Source organism: Pygocentrus nattereri, chromosome 13 (assembly GCF_015220715.1).
Source record: "Pygocentrus nattereri isolate fPygNat1 chromosome 13, fPygNat1.pri, whole genome shotgun sequence".
In the NCBI taxonomy this organism is placed as follows: domain Eukaryota; kingdom Metazoa; phylum Chordata; class Actinopteri; order Characiformes; family Serrasalmidae; genus Pygocentrus; species Pygocentrus nattereri.
The window spans coordinates 30552346-30570105 of NC_051223.1; the positions used below are offsets into that span (position 1 = coordinate 30552346).

Genomic DNA, 17760 nt, shown 5'->3' on the forward strand with positions numbered 1-17760 from the left:
TGCGCATGTTGCTAGAAATCTTGGTGTTTTACTCAACCCATCACTTAATTTTGATCTACATATCAAGTTCCTCACTAAGACAGCATTCTTCCACTTACGTAGCATTGCTTGTCTTCGCCTGTTCCTGACTGATAATGATTCAAAAACTTTGGTTCATGCCTTCAATATGTCCCGTATTGACTACTCCCTCTTTGTTGGTCTCCCTGTAAAGTCTATACAAAAGCTACAGTACATTCAGAACCCTGCAGCAAGAATTCTCACCCATACTAAGCGTTCAGCTCACTGTACCCCCATTCTTTTTCAGCTACACTGGCTACCGATCCCGTCCTGTATAAAGTTTAAAATTTTACTACTCACTTTCAAAGCCCTGCATAACCTTGCTCCCCCTACCTCAGATAACTGCTGACCTCTTACACTCCCTCTCGCTCTCTCAGGTCTTCTTGTAATAACTTACTTGCTGTCCCACGCACAAGTCTTTCCACTTTGGGAGGGAGGTCCTTCAGTGCCATGGCCCCCAAACTCTAGAACTTTCTTCCTCAATCCCTCTGGGACTGTTCTTCTTTCTCCTCCTTCAAATCTGACTTAAAGACTTTTTTCTTAAATGAGCATTTTTATCTTCCTCCTTCACTGCTTAGTTGTGGTTTTATTTATTTTTTTGTTTCCCCGTGCTATGTGAAGTGACCTTAGGTTTGTGAAAGGCGCTATATAAATCTAACTTAATAATAATAATAATAATAATAATAAGTTTTTCTCTATAGGAAAAATTGATGCTGTTTTTGAAAATCGCTGCTATTGCATCCTGGGGTAAACAGATAAACTGATATCATGCAAACATTTTCCTCATATTCCTAAAGGCTCAGACCCAGAGTTCCTTACATGAGCATGTTGGTGTCTACAAAATGAAATGACTTCAGGGGTCTATTAAGAGTCAGTTATAAATTATTGCTGTTATCTTATTTCATTATTACTATAATTTGAGCAAAATTAGTTGCTTTCAAGTCTTTGTCAAGGCCTGATAAGGTAAACTTTTTCCGACTCTGGCAGCAGCACAGTATCACCTGGGGCACTAAAGGATTAAGTGCCTTGTCCAAGGGCACAACCAGAAATGCCCAGTTAGTCCAGAGAACTGGACATATAACCTTCTGGTTGTTGGCTCACCTATCCTACCTCTAAACTACCAGCCACCTCTGTAAGCACATGCATGCACAACATCATCTGTTTAAGTCGTGTTATTTGTGCTCACTGTATGAAATGCTCTGCCATGCATTGTCACACACTGAACAAACACACACACACACACACACACACACACACACACACACAAACATACACACAGACTTTATAAATGTCTTGACATGTACCTTCGGCTCCTTAGCTAGGCCTTCGTCCTGTATGCCTGGCACCACTTTAAATGTGATGGCACCCTGAGACTGGGCCTGCACACAAAAACACAGAATCACAGGCATTATTCCACCACCCAAGCAGGTGTAATAAAGCACAGAATCACAGGCTGATGTCACACAAGTATCCTCAAACCTGCCATATACATAACATAGATTTGTGCTTCATTCCTCTTCTCACTGAAATAAAACAAGTGCACACACATGTTCACACACATGTTCACACACACCAGAATGCGAATGATATCCTCTGGTTTCTTGTCACCCACGGGGATACCGTTGACCTCTTTCAGCTCGTCTCCTACGTGGATCAGGCCTGAAGAGGAGATGAGAGTAAAAATAGAAGGGGAGAGAGGAAAGGAGAGAAAAAAAGTCAAATATCACTCCATTCACATAATCACATATTTTATTTGTCAAGTATAATATGTACAAGGAACTTCTTGCAGATGTCAACATAAATTCCAACCAAAAAAAAGGAAAAAACATGTAGAATATAGGGATGCACCAAGATGGGAATCTGATGTCGGAACCTGATATTTTACGTGTTTATCTGCTGATGCATGCCAACATACACTTGATGTATCGTGTCATGAAGCATCTAAAAACTCAAAACCCATTGTTTTTAATGAAAGTGCGCAAACCGGGGCCAACATTTAAAGCCACAGGCCACATAAAGCCACAGTAGATCACATGTGGCATGAATTGTACACAGAGAAAGGCAGTCAGTCTTCTAATAGACAAATGTTAATGGTAAATTACCTTGGCTAACATTACTCTCTTAACATTGACTCATCTTTCAGAACAAAAATAGTTTAATCTGAAACTAGCTTTTATCAGTTCTCCCTGCTGACATTCTGTGTGGTGCAACGCTGTGCATCCGGTATGCCACGGCCTTAATTCAAAACCAGATTTTGAAAGTCTCTTTCACAGTTCAAAGATCCAACTTCTGAATGTTTTAAGCTCAAGTAAATCTCCTTCACTTTAACAGTGGTTTCTTTGCAGAGAAAATTCTAGCAATTCTTCCAGTTATGCCAGCTTCATGAAGACTCTTCTGAACAGTCAATGCTGAAATGTCTATGCGTCTAGTAGCATTTAGCAGGTCTTTTATTTCAGGGGCAATTAACTGCTAGTTTCATAGACTGTACATAACTTGCTCTTCGGTTCTGAGGTCACCTTTGGCTTGCCTGACCTCATTCAGTCCTCATGAGGGCCATGGCTTGGCCACAGCAGTAGCACACATTTCCAAAGTTCATAGCAAATTTTTCTTCATTTGTTAAAGACTGTCCTTCACTTCTTAAAGTAATTACAATTCCTTTGCTTATTTGAGAGCTTTTACTGTTTTCTTACATTCGGGAAGGGCAAGGTGAGCTTTAAACAAATGTATTTAAGCTATCTGTAATTAAAACAAGCAAGAAAAACCTCTTGCATAATAATCAAAGGATAATGTCTAAACATAAGAGATTATAAACATATGTTGTTTATTAAGTTTAAACTGTTAAAATCCAAAACCTGGAATCAAGTAGGAGGCAGGAATATGGAAACCTTTCATCAGCAGTAAACACAAGAAGAGAACTAATCAAAACATCCACTACAGCATTACTGATGCTTTATAGGGACAGAATCAGCAGTCAGAGCTCAAAACTCACCACTTCTATCAGCTGCTCCTCCTCTCATGATGCGGGCTATTACGATGGCCCCTGTGCGTTCATCCCTTTTGATGGTGGCCCCCTGTTCCAACACAAAAACACACATACTTCAAAAAAGCTAATAATTATCTGCAGTGTTATTGGCATGTGAGTAGTGTGTTGATAGCACAGATGTGAAAAGCTCAGATGTGCATGGCAGTAAGAGAATGAACTTCAAATTCAAGCATACTGTCATACCCAGGAGCACCGACATAAAAAGACATCTATAGCTGAAGCAAGTAGAAATGCACGATGATATTGCAATCATATTGGTATTTTGTAAGTATCAGAAACACTGACCAAGTGCATCTTTCATTGCAATAAGAGCATACGTAGTCCTGTGTGATTAGACTTAGCTCTGCACAGTGTGGGAAATGTTGAATAACTTTTGGGGTAGTCATGGGCTGGAGGTTAGGGAACCGGCTCTGTGACCGGAAGGCTGCTGGTTCAATCCCCAGAGCTGACAGTACGTGACTGAGGTGTCCTTACGTTACCTAACCTCAACTGCTACCCGGGCACTGCAGATAGGGCTGCCCAATGCTCCGGGCAAGTGTGTATTTGGTGTTTTCACTTTCACTTTCACACAGATGGGTTAAACACAGAGTTGAAATTTCCCAGTTGTGGGACTAATAAGGGTCACTTAATTAATAAGTCACTATACTAAGTTTTTGATGGGAGTTTTTTTAAGCATTGTACTATACTAGTACTCTGTGTTAATACATTGAAAAAAAAAATATCGAAGCAGTGTGATGTAATATTTTTCCCATATCAGGCATCCCTAGCAGAAAGTTTAGGTGCTGCTCAGAAATGTATCCGATTTCTACATTTTTAAAAAATGTTTACTTAACGGAAGATATGCAAGTAAAAAATAAAACATAGTGGCACTGACCCACAAATGTCATACTGGTGCATTTTTAAAAACAACAGTAATCTGTTCTTTACCCTGGTCACCTATATATATCTTGGAGCACCACTGAGTACCTTTGGAATAAGTTGGACTGTGATCTCATCAGAACTAATCATCCAACATCAGTGACTGACCTCACTAATGCTTTTGTAGCTGAATGTCATCAAATCCCCACAATGTAGTGTGAAGCTTTCCCAGAAGAGCAAAGGGAAATGGGGACAAACCTCCTATGAATAACCTCAATTTCAGAAGTGATGTTGGATGAGTAGGTGTCTACAAACTTCTGGACAAGCAGACAAAGTTGAGATGTTGTCATGTTAACACAAAGCTGAGTGAGTGTGAGTGACTCAGTCACTCGAGTATGAGTAGAATGCTACTGCAGACAGAATCAATCGATACAAACCTCTAATGTTCTACACATCTGGTGCTCTGAACTGCACACACAGACACATATGCACATGCAAAGACACACATACACACACACACAGTTTCTGTACTGCTTCAATGCCCATTAGCCAGCTGACGTCACTGTTATGGTGAACTGTTAACCTCTAATGATTTTGTAATGTCATTATTATGAGGATAAGTGCATTTCCTCAAGGTCTCTCGCTGAGGAGTTAAATGCTGCCTCTCTGATCGAAAGTGCAGCCCCTTGACGCTCCACACAACTGAAGTCTTTGAATATTTCCTACTAATCAAATAAATGGACCAATTAGGTGACCTGAGGGCTGTGCTACGAGGCAGATGACTGGCCGGTAGCCTCAGGAGGTGAGAGACTGTCAGTCAGCGTCAGTGAGGTCATCACTACAGAGAAAATGAGGAAACACAGCCCTACAGACAGAGAGAGAGAGAGAGAGAGAGAGAGAGAGAGAGAGAGAGAGAGAGAGAGAGAGAGAGAGAGAGAGAGAGAGAAAGAGAGGAAGAAAAAGAGGGAGACGAAGAGAGGAAGAGATAGAGACAGCAAGTGATAAGAGGTAGCGAGTGAGAAAAAAATATACACAGAAAGAGAGAGAGAGAGCAGGAAGTAATAAGAGATAGAGCGATAAATAGAGAGACAGAAAGGGAGAGAGAGACAGAAAGGGAGAAAGAGAAGTGAAAAGAGACAGAGGACAGAGACAGAGAAAGGAAGACAGAGAGACAGACAGTAAGAAAGAAAGAGATAAAGTAAAACAGAAATGGGAGAGAGAGAGGTGATGGAAAGACACATTCGGAGAAAGAGAAAAAGAGATACAGACAGAGAGAGAGAGACAGTGAGACAAACAGCAAAAGAGAGACTTCAAGAGACAGAGGGACACAATCTGACATTTAGTCCATGTTGTACAGCACTGATTCTAACGACATTACCAATATCCATCTAAACTTCACCCAGTCTGCTCCCCATGCTGTTTCAGATAATGCTGTTCAGCAGGAGAGAGTGCTTCCTCCTGGCCTTTTGTGCCCTCACTTTGCCCTTCAGATCCAGTGAGCCAAAGCCTCTAATGGCCTCCATCACTCCACTATACTAACATACAAACACCATGGCAAAAAGTCAAATAAACAGGGTTCAACACAGCCTCTCTCAAACTCAAACAAGCACATCAGACACGCTGAGGAAGCAGGACAAATAAGCCTCAGTAAAAGTGTCCCTCAAACACCAACACAGACACCTGCTAATGTCATTAGGGTTATAGAGGGGAACCAGCAGCCAACGCTGATGAATGGAAGCAAGTGTACGGCAATGTTTAAGATTTTATGACAGAGTAAATAAAAAAATCTTCTTTAAAGACAATCCATGTCCCACCCACAAAAGTGTTCTTTCAACAGCAACAGCTGTGATAAGGCTGGAAAACCTTTATAGAACAGTGGCAAACCTTGCCAACCTGCTTAGTCTCAATTAGCTATAACAACACAGTGCAGCTTGGTAGTTTAGCATTTTAAACTGTAAAATCAATGTAGTGCATCAAAAGTAAATCAATTATGCTGCATTTTCTCATTCTGTTAAATGGAATTTTTGCCAAAAATGATTTAAAAAGTAGCTTCTGGGTAAAGCAATGGGGAGATCAATTAAAAGATTATGTGAATGACAATGAGTGTGTTCACCTGCACTCAATAATCCAATCATAATCGGATTTCTGCAGTTATCTGATTATTAAAATGGCCATGTAAACAGCATCCTCCAATCCAAAAATCTGATTAAGAAATCCATTGAAGAGAGCTGGATTTTAGCTCAATAAATAGATTTCTCAGTGCATGTACACTCTTACTCTGATTTCTTGCGGATTTCTTTTACCATCATCTGTGTGAGACAGATGACAGTAAAAGAAATAAGCAAGCAGTGTTGCTGCAAGATGACAGCAAAACACTTTTGGAGTGACAATGAAACAAACATCCTTGACGAAATGAAGGATTTAAAAAAATCTTCATCCCCTCAATGAAGTATGCTCATATTTTAGGTAAAGTGACTTTTTTTAAGAAAGCCGTGGCATTAAGTTAGAGTTTATGTTATGTTTACGTCTTGTTTTATTCTGTGACTTTACTGGCTGATTACAAAGCAGAAATCCGATCACTGCCTGACTCTTGTAGACCTGGAGTTTTCCCATAATCTGATTGCTCAATATAAATGCTTTGAACGGATAACTGAGAAAATCTGTTTTTCCGCAGTCATTGGATTATTAAGTGCATGTAAACACACTCAATTCTTAGAAGATGAACACGACGACAAAGAAGTAGAAGAAGAAAATAATAAACAGAACCTGCCATCGTAGGCCTGGACCATACATCTGTAGCACTACAGAAAACAGAATCATTACAGAACAGAGCAGACAGAGGTACATCAGCCTGGATGTCATCTCATATGCTCGGAGTAGTGAGTCTGCTCTGTAAAATAGAGCTCTGTGCTAATGCTGGCCCACATAACAGTATGCTGAAATTGCCCACGGTCAAGTCGTTCTGTCTGTTCCACAGCATAGGGCAAAGAGAGTGATATCATGCAGAGCAGTAGGCTGAGAGAGGGGTGTGTGTGTGTGTGTGTGTGTTGGGGGGGGGGGCGCGCAGGCTAAGGGTTCAACTGCCTGCTTTGCTCCAAACTGCCCCAGACATGATGGATGGCCTCCAATCACAGGCACTGATGAGGGGGCTACGCTACACTACGCTGGGCTAACTAACCAAACCATTTAACCATCAAAAGTTCAATCTTTCGTGCACATACACCCGCCCTTGCATGCCTACACACACACACACACACACACACACACACACACACACACACGCGATTACCTACTTGGTATTATGACCAATTTTGGTTGCACTACAACTGCTGTAAATATCTGTGCAATATCTGTAATTATTACTGTTATTATCTACAATTTCTGTGCAATATCCAGTCATTACCTGCTCAGAAATGTGCAATATCCATACAACTGCATGTGTAAACTGTACATTTGTATAGTTTCTTAATTCTATTTTCATTTTTCTGCTAACAGACTTCTTGTTTATTTATTTATTTCTATAGCATATCTAATATTTTGTGCTTTGTATGATGCTCATCTTTGTCTACGTACTGCTCTTTATCTGCTTATCTGTGCTGTAACAATGAAAATTTCCCCCAGTGGGATAACAAAAGTCTATCTTAAATTAATTATTTATCCAATTAATTATTTATGACTTCTTAGAGAAAGCTTTAAGATCAAACTCTTCAGTTAAAGTTTGAAGGTTTAGGTTTATTAATTAGGTTATTAATGTTTCTGATGAGATTAGAAAAAAATAATATAATCAACTTCCATGAAGAAAGTCGAAATAAGAGACAAAACATGAGTTTCCAAAACTGGAGATCAAAAAATGACAAAGAAATAGAGGGAAAAATGGGACTCTTGACAATCATGTTGGATCTGGTAGACCAACATAATTCTTCCACTGTATAATAACTCAACGAATAACTCAACACAAAGGTTCTGAAAGGATATGTAGCTGTGAAAAAGTCATTCAGTGAATGGAGCCCAGACCTCAAAATGCACTGAATGTATCTGGGATTACTTAGATTGTGAAAAGCAGAAAACGCAACCAACTTCTATGACTGAACTTTAGAGGTGTGGAAAAATGAAAGCAAGTCTCCTTAAAAGAATGAAAGCTGTGATAAAGGCAAAGAGTGGGCACACTAAATCCTAAAAGTGTGATGTTATGTGTAGTTGCTGAGACTTTTGTGTAATTGTCTGTTAACCTCTTAAAAGGCCAGGACCCACAGGCAGGTCCAAAGCTTTACTACACACCTCTATAACCTAAGAATAACTCCATGTAGTCCATGTTGTTACTCAATAATAAACATTAGTATGTAATAAGATTTTAAGGGGTTATACATGTTCAAGCAGTTTTCCTGACACTAAAAAAGGGAATAACTTTACAGGTTACTTTTGTCCAGTATTGTATAGAAAGACAGAGAGAGAAAAAGAGACAAAAAAAGAACGATGGACAGAGAAAGAAAGAAAGCACAGTAACAAAGAGGGAGCTGGCTAGAGAGGGGAAAATGAGGTGGAATCAGAGGCCATGGTGGCCCAAATTACTCATCAGTAAGGCAATCCTCGGCGGCCAGTTGCCGTGGTGATCAGGTCCATATGCGCACACTCCGACACATAAACACTTATGACTGTTATTTTAAGGACGGCCAAAAGTGGCTCACTTAATCTGCATGGAGCTCAGAGAGATGGGGGAGCATGACCAGTTCTATCAGTCAGTCCTGCTCTCCTCATCCACATGCACATGCACGCGCACACGCCAAAACCAAGCACACTTCAAATGTTTACCTGAAGATAAATCACCAGCACACTATACACTCATATTTAGAGAGTGGGAGGAAAGGTTGAGGGTGTGTGTGTGAAGTGTGTATATGTAGAGGGCATTTCAAAATACACCATTAATCCACACAAACTACTCAGCTTCTGATTAAGCATATTATTTTGACCTGCATCTTTCATTCGGGTTGTGTCCCTTCAGTCTCAGGATTTATTTTACTTACATATCTAAATTGTGCTACTAGTTAAAGAAGGTTTTCCAGTATTTCATCAGGTAAAATCATATTTGATTAAACAAAATCAACAATTTTATAAAAAAAAAAATTTTGAAAGACAAAGATTTTGTCTACACATGAAATACATTATAATCTTCAACAAAATGTGTTCAGTATTATGCAATTTCAATCTTGTGAATTGTGCTGTAATGTAAAATGTAATCTTTTTCACTCCTTTTAAAAGCATTTTCCTTGCATGTTAAGTTGTGCTAAGTTAACATATTTAGAATTATTTTTCCTATACTGTTTCAGGCATAATATGAGGCCTAAATGATAAAATTAAGTCAAAACAAGTATTACTTTTTGAACAAATCATTTTATGACAATAATAATAAAAACATACAACTACAATTGATGATTATTCTATATTTTACAAACTGTGCTGCACTAAATCCAATTAAACTGGCCTAATTATTTCCATTTTGTAATAAAACACTCTTTAATCTTTAAGTACAGAAGATATCCACACTATGCTCAGAAAACTGTGACATTACTTATCAGAACTTCAAAATATTGTCATATTTTTAACCTTATTAAAATGTTTAGGTGCGACGCATAAAAAATTGCAATTTTAATAGTTTTTTTTTATCTGCCCACTATGTAACGTGTGAGTTCAGCTTCATACAGACTCAAGGGCCAGCATTAACCTCATGTGTAGGTTGAGTCACAATGACCTCTGAATGACCTGCTCCAAAACAGTTGGTCCATTTATAATATTAAATTATGGCTCATAGTAAATGATAATTCCAACACATATACTTTTGCTCTAACGCTTGTCTGATGACTCCATTATCAACAGGTATTATGTTAAAAAAGGAAAATTGCATCTCATTACATGAATAATGGTTGAGGAATTCCTGCTGTAGGGCTGAGACGTGGAATGAGCCTTAAACGGATGGGAATAAATGTGAATGAATGGAAGTAAATGGGAATGAGGGGGAAAGGGAAGTGGAGGCCTGGGATAAAACGCTCAATTTCATCTTTCATGTCTCCTGCAGTACGGCCTATAAGGCTAGACACCCTCATTATGCACTCACTATGAAAACATACTTAACAGGGTTCCCTCAGAGCCACAGACAGGTATGTGAAAATGTGTGTATGTCTGTGTGTGTGTGTGTGTCTTTTCAGCTTTAAATTGCACTGTAACATGTAACTGAACTGCGTGCTAGTTTGTACATGTGTCTACAGATTTATTCCACCAGCTTTTGTGTTTAGTGTGCATGTGTAGGCATAAATTCTGAGTGGTTTCATAGGGTGGCTCTGCTGCACTGTTCTGAGTGTTTGTTAATCTGTTTTCATTGTAATTTCCCCACCAAGAAAACAGCACTTTCAGATGTCAGCTCCTATTTCTGTAACTACACCAGGAAATGCCTTCTCAGGACAACCACAGACTTCACTAACTTCACTACACAAAGACTTCAGTGTATGTCTGTGTATATCTGCCCAAGTGTGTGCCCTCACACACCTCCCGAAACTGCCTGTAACATTATACTTGAGAATGCGGAAGCGCAGAAACATGGATAGCCAGGAATATGGCAGGTCAAGCCAGGCAGAGGAAGGAACAAAGCATTAGAAAATCTCTCAGTGGGACAGGATGAAACATCAGCCCACTCACTTAAAAAAAAAAAAAAAAAAAAAAAAAAAAAACACAAAACAATCATTATGCTTAGCATTTCATTCTGCCCATGTAAAGAAACCAATAATGCCAATAACAGTAGAGATGGGACATTTACCAGTGACATGTTGCAGTATATAATCCAATGGTAATCACAATCTTTAAACAAAGTTCTGTTCTGAACATAATAATAATAATAATAATAATAATAAATAATAATAATAAACTATAATTATAATGGAGTATAAACAACCTCTCTGCTTGATCAGGACTTTGTGCCATAGCCACAACGAGCCCCAGAGCAGCAGGTTGTTACATATTTTAAAGCTTTGATTTTATGGCAGAAGTTGGTCTTTTAATATGTGTGAGACATTTGATTATTAAAGCTGTGTGTTACAGCAATTTTAACACATTTAAGGAGAGTTTATGCAGTAAATTTAAAAATACTAGTTAGTATACACATTCTTAAATTGCTGCATTTTGCTTTTATTTAGGTCAAATCTGAGCAGTAACAGTAGCAGTACTGGTTGTAATTTCATATTATTGTTTAAACTGCTTTTAAATCTATTTAATATCTCTGCTGAAATTTCAAGGTATTAATGCTTATATTATTAATGCTTGTATTAATGCTTTTTAAACATTTTAGCATATTTCAAGAAAAATGAAAACCATTCTGGTAACTAACATCATGACTGGAATTTTCTATAACAATTTCTATAATTTTCTACTATGCATTTTTTTAGCTTCCTTCAACAGCACTGTTATCTGCCAGTATGGAACAGTTGGGCAGGTCAGAATTGGCTACAACAAAATGGGGAAATGTAAAATAAAGCTGAAGATAAATAAACCAGAAAGGTATAGGACAGTTATAAATTAGAAGTAGCTTCCAGCTATAGGGGATCCTCTCTAACCCTTGTGCAAACCAGAGGCACCAGACCCCACACCCAAAATGTCAAGATAATGATATATCCACACTGGATGCATGACTCCATCTCCAAAAACACTAACACTTGTGCTGCTGTCTCTCACTCTAATCTAATTTGTGCCTCCATTCATTTCAGAAAATAACATTACCTTACCATCTTCGTCTTCTATTCCATTACCTTTAAACAAATAGATGATGCAAAAGGAAAAAAGCCCAGTCTGAAGATCTAGATGAAATTAAGCAGGAAAAGCTCTGATAAAATCAAAACAATTTTACTAGGTTTATTTTGATTTTTACAAGTTTATCTGCTGAGGTGAACAACTATCTGAAATAAAATCTATTTACAGGGGAGCAGTCGTGGGCTGGAGGTTAGCGATCTGGCCCTGTGACCGGAAGTTTGCCGGTTCGATCCCCAGGGCTGACAGTCCATGACTGAGGTTTCCTTGAGCAAGACACCTAACCCCCAACTGCTCCCCGGGCGCCGTGGATAGGGCTGCCCACCACTCCGGGCAAGTGTGCTCACTGCCCCCTAGTGTGTGTGTTCACTAGTGTGTATGTGGTGTTTCACTTCACGGATGGGTTAAATGCGGAGGTGGAATTTCCCCGGTTGTGGGATCAAAACAGTATCACATACTTACTTACTTAACTTACATCTAAAGTTGAGAACGTTTTTGCCCTCTCTTCAAAAATGACCATTTTGCAGATACTTGTTTTAGACAGTGACAATATACTAAGCTATTAAACATATAACTGCTGCAAGACCCATAAACAGGAACAGAGCTCTACTAATGTTTGATTTCAGACAAAATTCACTCCACATATAAACATGACTTCCCAATTACTGTCTTTACCACACTAGTAAATCACTTCAGTCAATATACATCAAATACATTAAGAGATTCCATCTATTAGCCACAATATCAGCCATCAGAATGTGGCTTTACAAACACAGCCTGTGAAAATAGCACAGAACATGATTTAACAAAGCCAAGAATCATCAACAACTGGATTCTGAGAGAAAATCAGAACACTATGTATGATGTTTCTGGATGTCTGAAAGTTTACTGGTGGCTTCCAAGGCTCTACATGACAAGTGTCAAAATTCAATAACAATATATTATCCAAGTATATCAGGGTGTCATGGTATAGGTTGCATTAGTAAAACTTTATATTTTACTGATTCTACAGTGAAATTAGCTATTTTGCTGCCCTTCTAGGCCCTTTTCAGCAGAGTAGTGCTGCATGGGGCAGTGTGAGGTTAGTAAACCCTGTCTGTCCTGGGATTTGTGACCTTCCAACTGATGGCTCATCTCTCCTACTACTAAGCTACTGGTCACTCGGGATATAGGCAAAACAGTAGTTCTGGTGGTAAAAGATTATCTTACAAACCTGATGTAATAGCATTGCAGCTTGACTAGACTGTTTGTTCTGTTCTGCTTATTGTAAATACAACACCTATGCCAATATACTGATACATTTCAATTTTCCAGAAGAGGTCCACACTCAAATGAGGTAAAATGTTTCATCTTTTCACTCATATTCATAGGTGACTGCTGTCTCCAACTTTAATACCTTCTTATTATGACATTATGTCTAACAACTAGAAATGGCACAATCGTACTTTTTCTGTCCTGAAATAGAACCCAATCCAATAATGTTTCTTTAAATACTACAAAGCATTAAAATTAGCTATTTTTAATTAAAGCACAAAGCTCTCTCTACCAACAATCATTGTCTTTCAATTAGAAAACCAAGATGTCTACTCGATGGATTCACAACACGCAAAATTGAGCCTAAAAGGCAAATATTTTTAAGTGGCTCTTACATAAAGAAACTCTTTGGTGACACAACCATTACATGTCAGGCTAGCAAGCAGAAGCCATTGATGAGCATTTGGAAACTACTTGCAGAAATGGCACATTTGCAGGATGGCAGAAATCTGAGAAAGGATATTATTGATTACAGCTGGAACCTACTCACAGACATACTGCATCAGGGATGTGGCACAGTGGGTGGCAGCGTGATTCAGACGCACAGTGAGACAGTTCTGCATGGTGTAAGCCCGGGCACTTGCTCAAAGCAGCTGCCAAATTGGCATAATGATAAACTGCAACTGAGGGGTGTCACATTGATAGTGAAAACAGGCTGCTACAGGCATCAAAACTAGCACTGCCAGCCAACAAGCCAGCCTGTGCAAAAGCTCCAACCTGGCATAAATAATAATGGGAAAAACATACACTTAGGGATCCACACAGGAAAAAATTAAATGAAGAGGGACAAGAAAGGGAGCTAGAATATCAGAAATCTGTTTGTGACTTTCTTAACTGGTTCAGACTATGGAGAAAAGCAATATGGGAGCACAGGTAGGAATAGGGAGAAAGGGAAAAGGAAGAATATAAATCAAAAGATAGAAGATATAGATTTTCACCTGGCATGTTTTTAAAGAGCAGCACTAAATTAAGACACAAAAACTACTATATGGACTTCTCAATTTAGGGATTAAATATGTCTTGGGTAAGGTCCATTTTAAATGTAGAATATGCACCCAGAAGTCAGTGCGCTCGCCAACAATAAATGCTGCCAAATCTTCTTGCTGGCAAACATCTGCACTGTCTACAATTCTCCTATTAGTCAGTCTGAAAATCTATGTAGGACTCAGTATTTCAACTTCAAGCAGTAAACACACACGCACACAAGTACACACACACAGAGACACACACACACACACACACACACACACACACACACACACACACACACACACAGAGTCTTTTACTTCCATCTAGATCCTCAGTAACACTATCCAAAACACCACATTCTTTCAATAAAAAACTTGACTGGGCCCACTTTCACCGCTGCCCAATGTGTGTGTGTGTGTGTGTGCACGTATTCCAAACCCAATTATTCTATTCCTGCCATTTTTGCTAATAAATCAGAAGGCTAAGGTTACCTAGGCAAGTGTGCATATATGCATGCATGTGTGTGTTTGGGTCCATCCCCAAAGTCCTGGGACCAGAGCCCCCGTCCTTCTCTTCATTACTCTAAAATATTATGTGATGTCATGGTCTGAAAAATGATAGCAATTAATCAGCGCTACTGAATCCGATCCACCCGACTAATCACAATTACTCAAATGGATGAATCAGTCTCAAAGCAAGGCATGCTAACAACAGTCCCCTCGGCACCCCAGAACGAAGGGAACGGGGCGAAAGTGAAGGAAAATAATAGTAAGTTAAACTGCACAGACCTGTTGTAATAATGGTCATTTTGGCCGTCTGAGTCTGATTGTACAAAACTATGAGTTAAAGTTCACATCAGATTCAGTTTAGCAGAGCGTAGACTGAAAGGCTGTCGTATTCCAAGCTCATGCTGCTAAGTGCACAGCTATATGGATGGCTGGAAATGGCTGAGCACCAGACTGTATAGCACCACTGTCCAGAACTGTAAACAAGACCAGATCACTCTGGCCTTCTAATTTGATTCACAAGAGTAAAGCCACAGACTTAGAAGTTGAACTTTGACCATCTCAGCTGAACTGCTGTCCATTCTACATGACAGTCTGCGGTGCAAAAAGCTTAGTGACCATAAAGAAGAAATCTACAAACACGCCACAACAGCAAAACACCAAGACACTTCATGTGATGAGGGGGAAAAAGATAATTGCATTTTCCACTATAGTCTAAAAGTCATTATGGTTTGTGTGAACATAAGGTTACATCAGCTTAAGGCTAAAATAGAAAGGATTCCATAACAAATCTGGACAGGTACCCATTATAGTGAAACATGACTACAAATCCCACAATGCCTGTAGGTGTTCATACTCCCCTCTTTTCCTCCTTTAAGGTGTGGCCTCCAGCCTGGAGCCAGAGAAAGGTCTGTGTGACCACAGTGACCACGATGTGAAAATAAAGGCAGACTCCAAGAAGGACAGTTCACACATGAACCAGATCAAAGAAGGGCGGGGCCTAACATGTCCAGAAGAAAAGAACCGGCTAATAATCACAGAGAAGAGTGACTGACAAGCGTGAAAGCAGGGCAAAGAGAAAGGAAACACACTACTGCACACAGAGGTTACAGAGGAACGGCATGCATGTGTGTAGGAGAGTGCGTGCATGTGTATATGCATGTAGGTTGGTTTGGAATGCTTTAATGTGCGAGGGTGGAGGATGTGTGGTCACTCCGGAAAAAGAGGATGCAAACCAAATGCAAAGTAAGAGCCTGGCAGGGAAAGTAGCAATGTTCTGTGAGTGAATATATAAGATGATTTATAAGTGTGAGAAAGAGTGAATATATATCGAGAGTATAATGTGATTCCTGTATGTGGCATACATTTAAAGGGGAATTCCAAAAACTGTTTGATATGAAACTCTCCATTTTAAAGACAATTTAGTTAAAGAATTATTCACAGTGGTGGTAACAGGAGCCAGAAGCCTGTAGTATTTAATGCTGTTAAAAGCTACCTGAGAGAGTTATTACATGAAATCATTAGCAATATGCAACCTGATATCTGAGGCATTGTGTAACTATAGGTCTGAGGTTCAATTTTACCCAAAACATACATTTATTTAACACATTCATGGTGGAAAAGTATGTTCAGTGCATTTTAAGGCAAACAATTCCCCAAGAAAACATTTTTTATAAATTTAACATTTCAAATTTTACAATTTTTAACATTACATATAAACTCATATAAATACTCAGAAGACAGGTAAATTCACTGGTCATTTGGACATTAAAATGGCTACACACACACACACACACACACACACACACACACACACACACACACACACACATATATATAAATAATGCCCCTGGTTTCTTTCACCACTACTGAAAAATCAAAATCAGTAAATTTCTCTACAATCTGTTAATTCACATCAAAATACTTTTAATTACTTTATTTTATTAATGATATACTATTATTTTATATCTAAATCTGAATTATGCAAATACTTTGAAAAATCTGTAGAATTCCCCTTTATGTATGAACATTTTTGCAGGTGACATGGCAAAAAAAACCGACGCTTGTATGATACATGAGCCTTACTTGTCAAATCTGTGTATGGTCAAATATAACTGTAAAATGAGCACACACAAATTTCACCAACAACAATTAATTTCATCTTTGGTTCATCAGTATGATTAAACATACATCTGGTAGGAGTGTGTGTACATCTAAGCATAATAGTTACACAACCTGGAAAAAAGAATTCTTGGTTAGCAGTTAACCAATTCATGAAAATAATCACACTACACAAATCACATCACTATACTAGGGCTGAACAATTTGGGAAAAATATCTCACTGCGATTTTTCTAAACAATATTGCGAATGCGATTTAAATTGCACGCTTTCAAACTGCAATTTTGATATAAAAATGATTAATCATTCAGCCTTCCATCGCACCGTCTTAAATTATTTCACATTTTATTAGTCCCCGTCATTGTAATTTTGACACAATTTGGTCAGTAGGGGGATCAATCTCAAACTACACTATGAGTATTATTGGCTTGCTGCCAAAACATTTGCCTGAATTAGGCCATACTTCATGTACATGAAACTAAAGTGAGATGACGGTAGGCTTGTACTTGATTTCATGCACTGAAATGTATTTATCATTTGTGCTCAAATCTCTTTCACTTTGTACAAGTGCTTCACAAATCAGTCTAACAATGTTTACGTGGTTGGTACAGTCTATTTTGTAACACCAGACTGGGGTTTGATTCCCTGCCTGGGTACCCTACACTATATCAATAGAGCCCTTGGGCAAGACTCTCAACACTACTACCTTTGCCTATCGCCGTCAAAAAATGATCAAATTGTAAATCACTCTGGATTAGAGGGTCTAGCAAATGTTGGAAACATGGTTTGAACATCAATGATGGTAGTCAAACCTGTGCTCTTCTTTATGTAACTAAGGGCTTATATTTTTTGTAAGTCATAATGGATAAATTCTCCAGCAAAACTATTTTTAAAAAATGTATATACAATCAGCTTCTTGTTACTATGTAGTTCATGCATTTGCTATAGAGTTCTTGTTTACAAGCTCTCAACAATTGACATAAATCTGTTGTTTTTATGATACATGGCATTACCCAGTGTTCTAGGAGTACTTCTAATATCTACCATGTACTCAGAAAAAAGCATTGTGATGCAATTATTAATGATAACAATAGCATCATGTTGG

The 17760-nt window shown here is 38.6% G+C and overlaps 1 protein-coding gene across 3 annotated transcripts in view; it reads right to left on the reverse strand.

Moving 5' to 3' along the window:
• The window catches only part of mpp7a (membrane protein, palmitoylated 7a (MAGUK p55 subfamily member 7)), a 166745-nt gene that overhangs the window by 65023 nt on the left and 83962 nt on the right, over positions 1-17760 (reverse strand). For all 3 annotated transcript variants that reach the window (XM_017701938.2, XM_017701931.2, XM_017701946.2), the window contains 3 exons: positions 3047-3128; positions 1631-1716; positions 1362-1436 (listed from right to left, as the gene is read on the reverse strand). In XM_017701938.2, coding sequence (XP_017557427.1) covers positions 1362-1436; positions 1631-1716; positions 3047-3128 — 243 coding nt within the window. The remainder of the gene's footprint in view (positions 1-1361; positions 1437-1630; positions 1717-3046; positions 3129-17760) is intronic.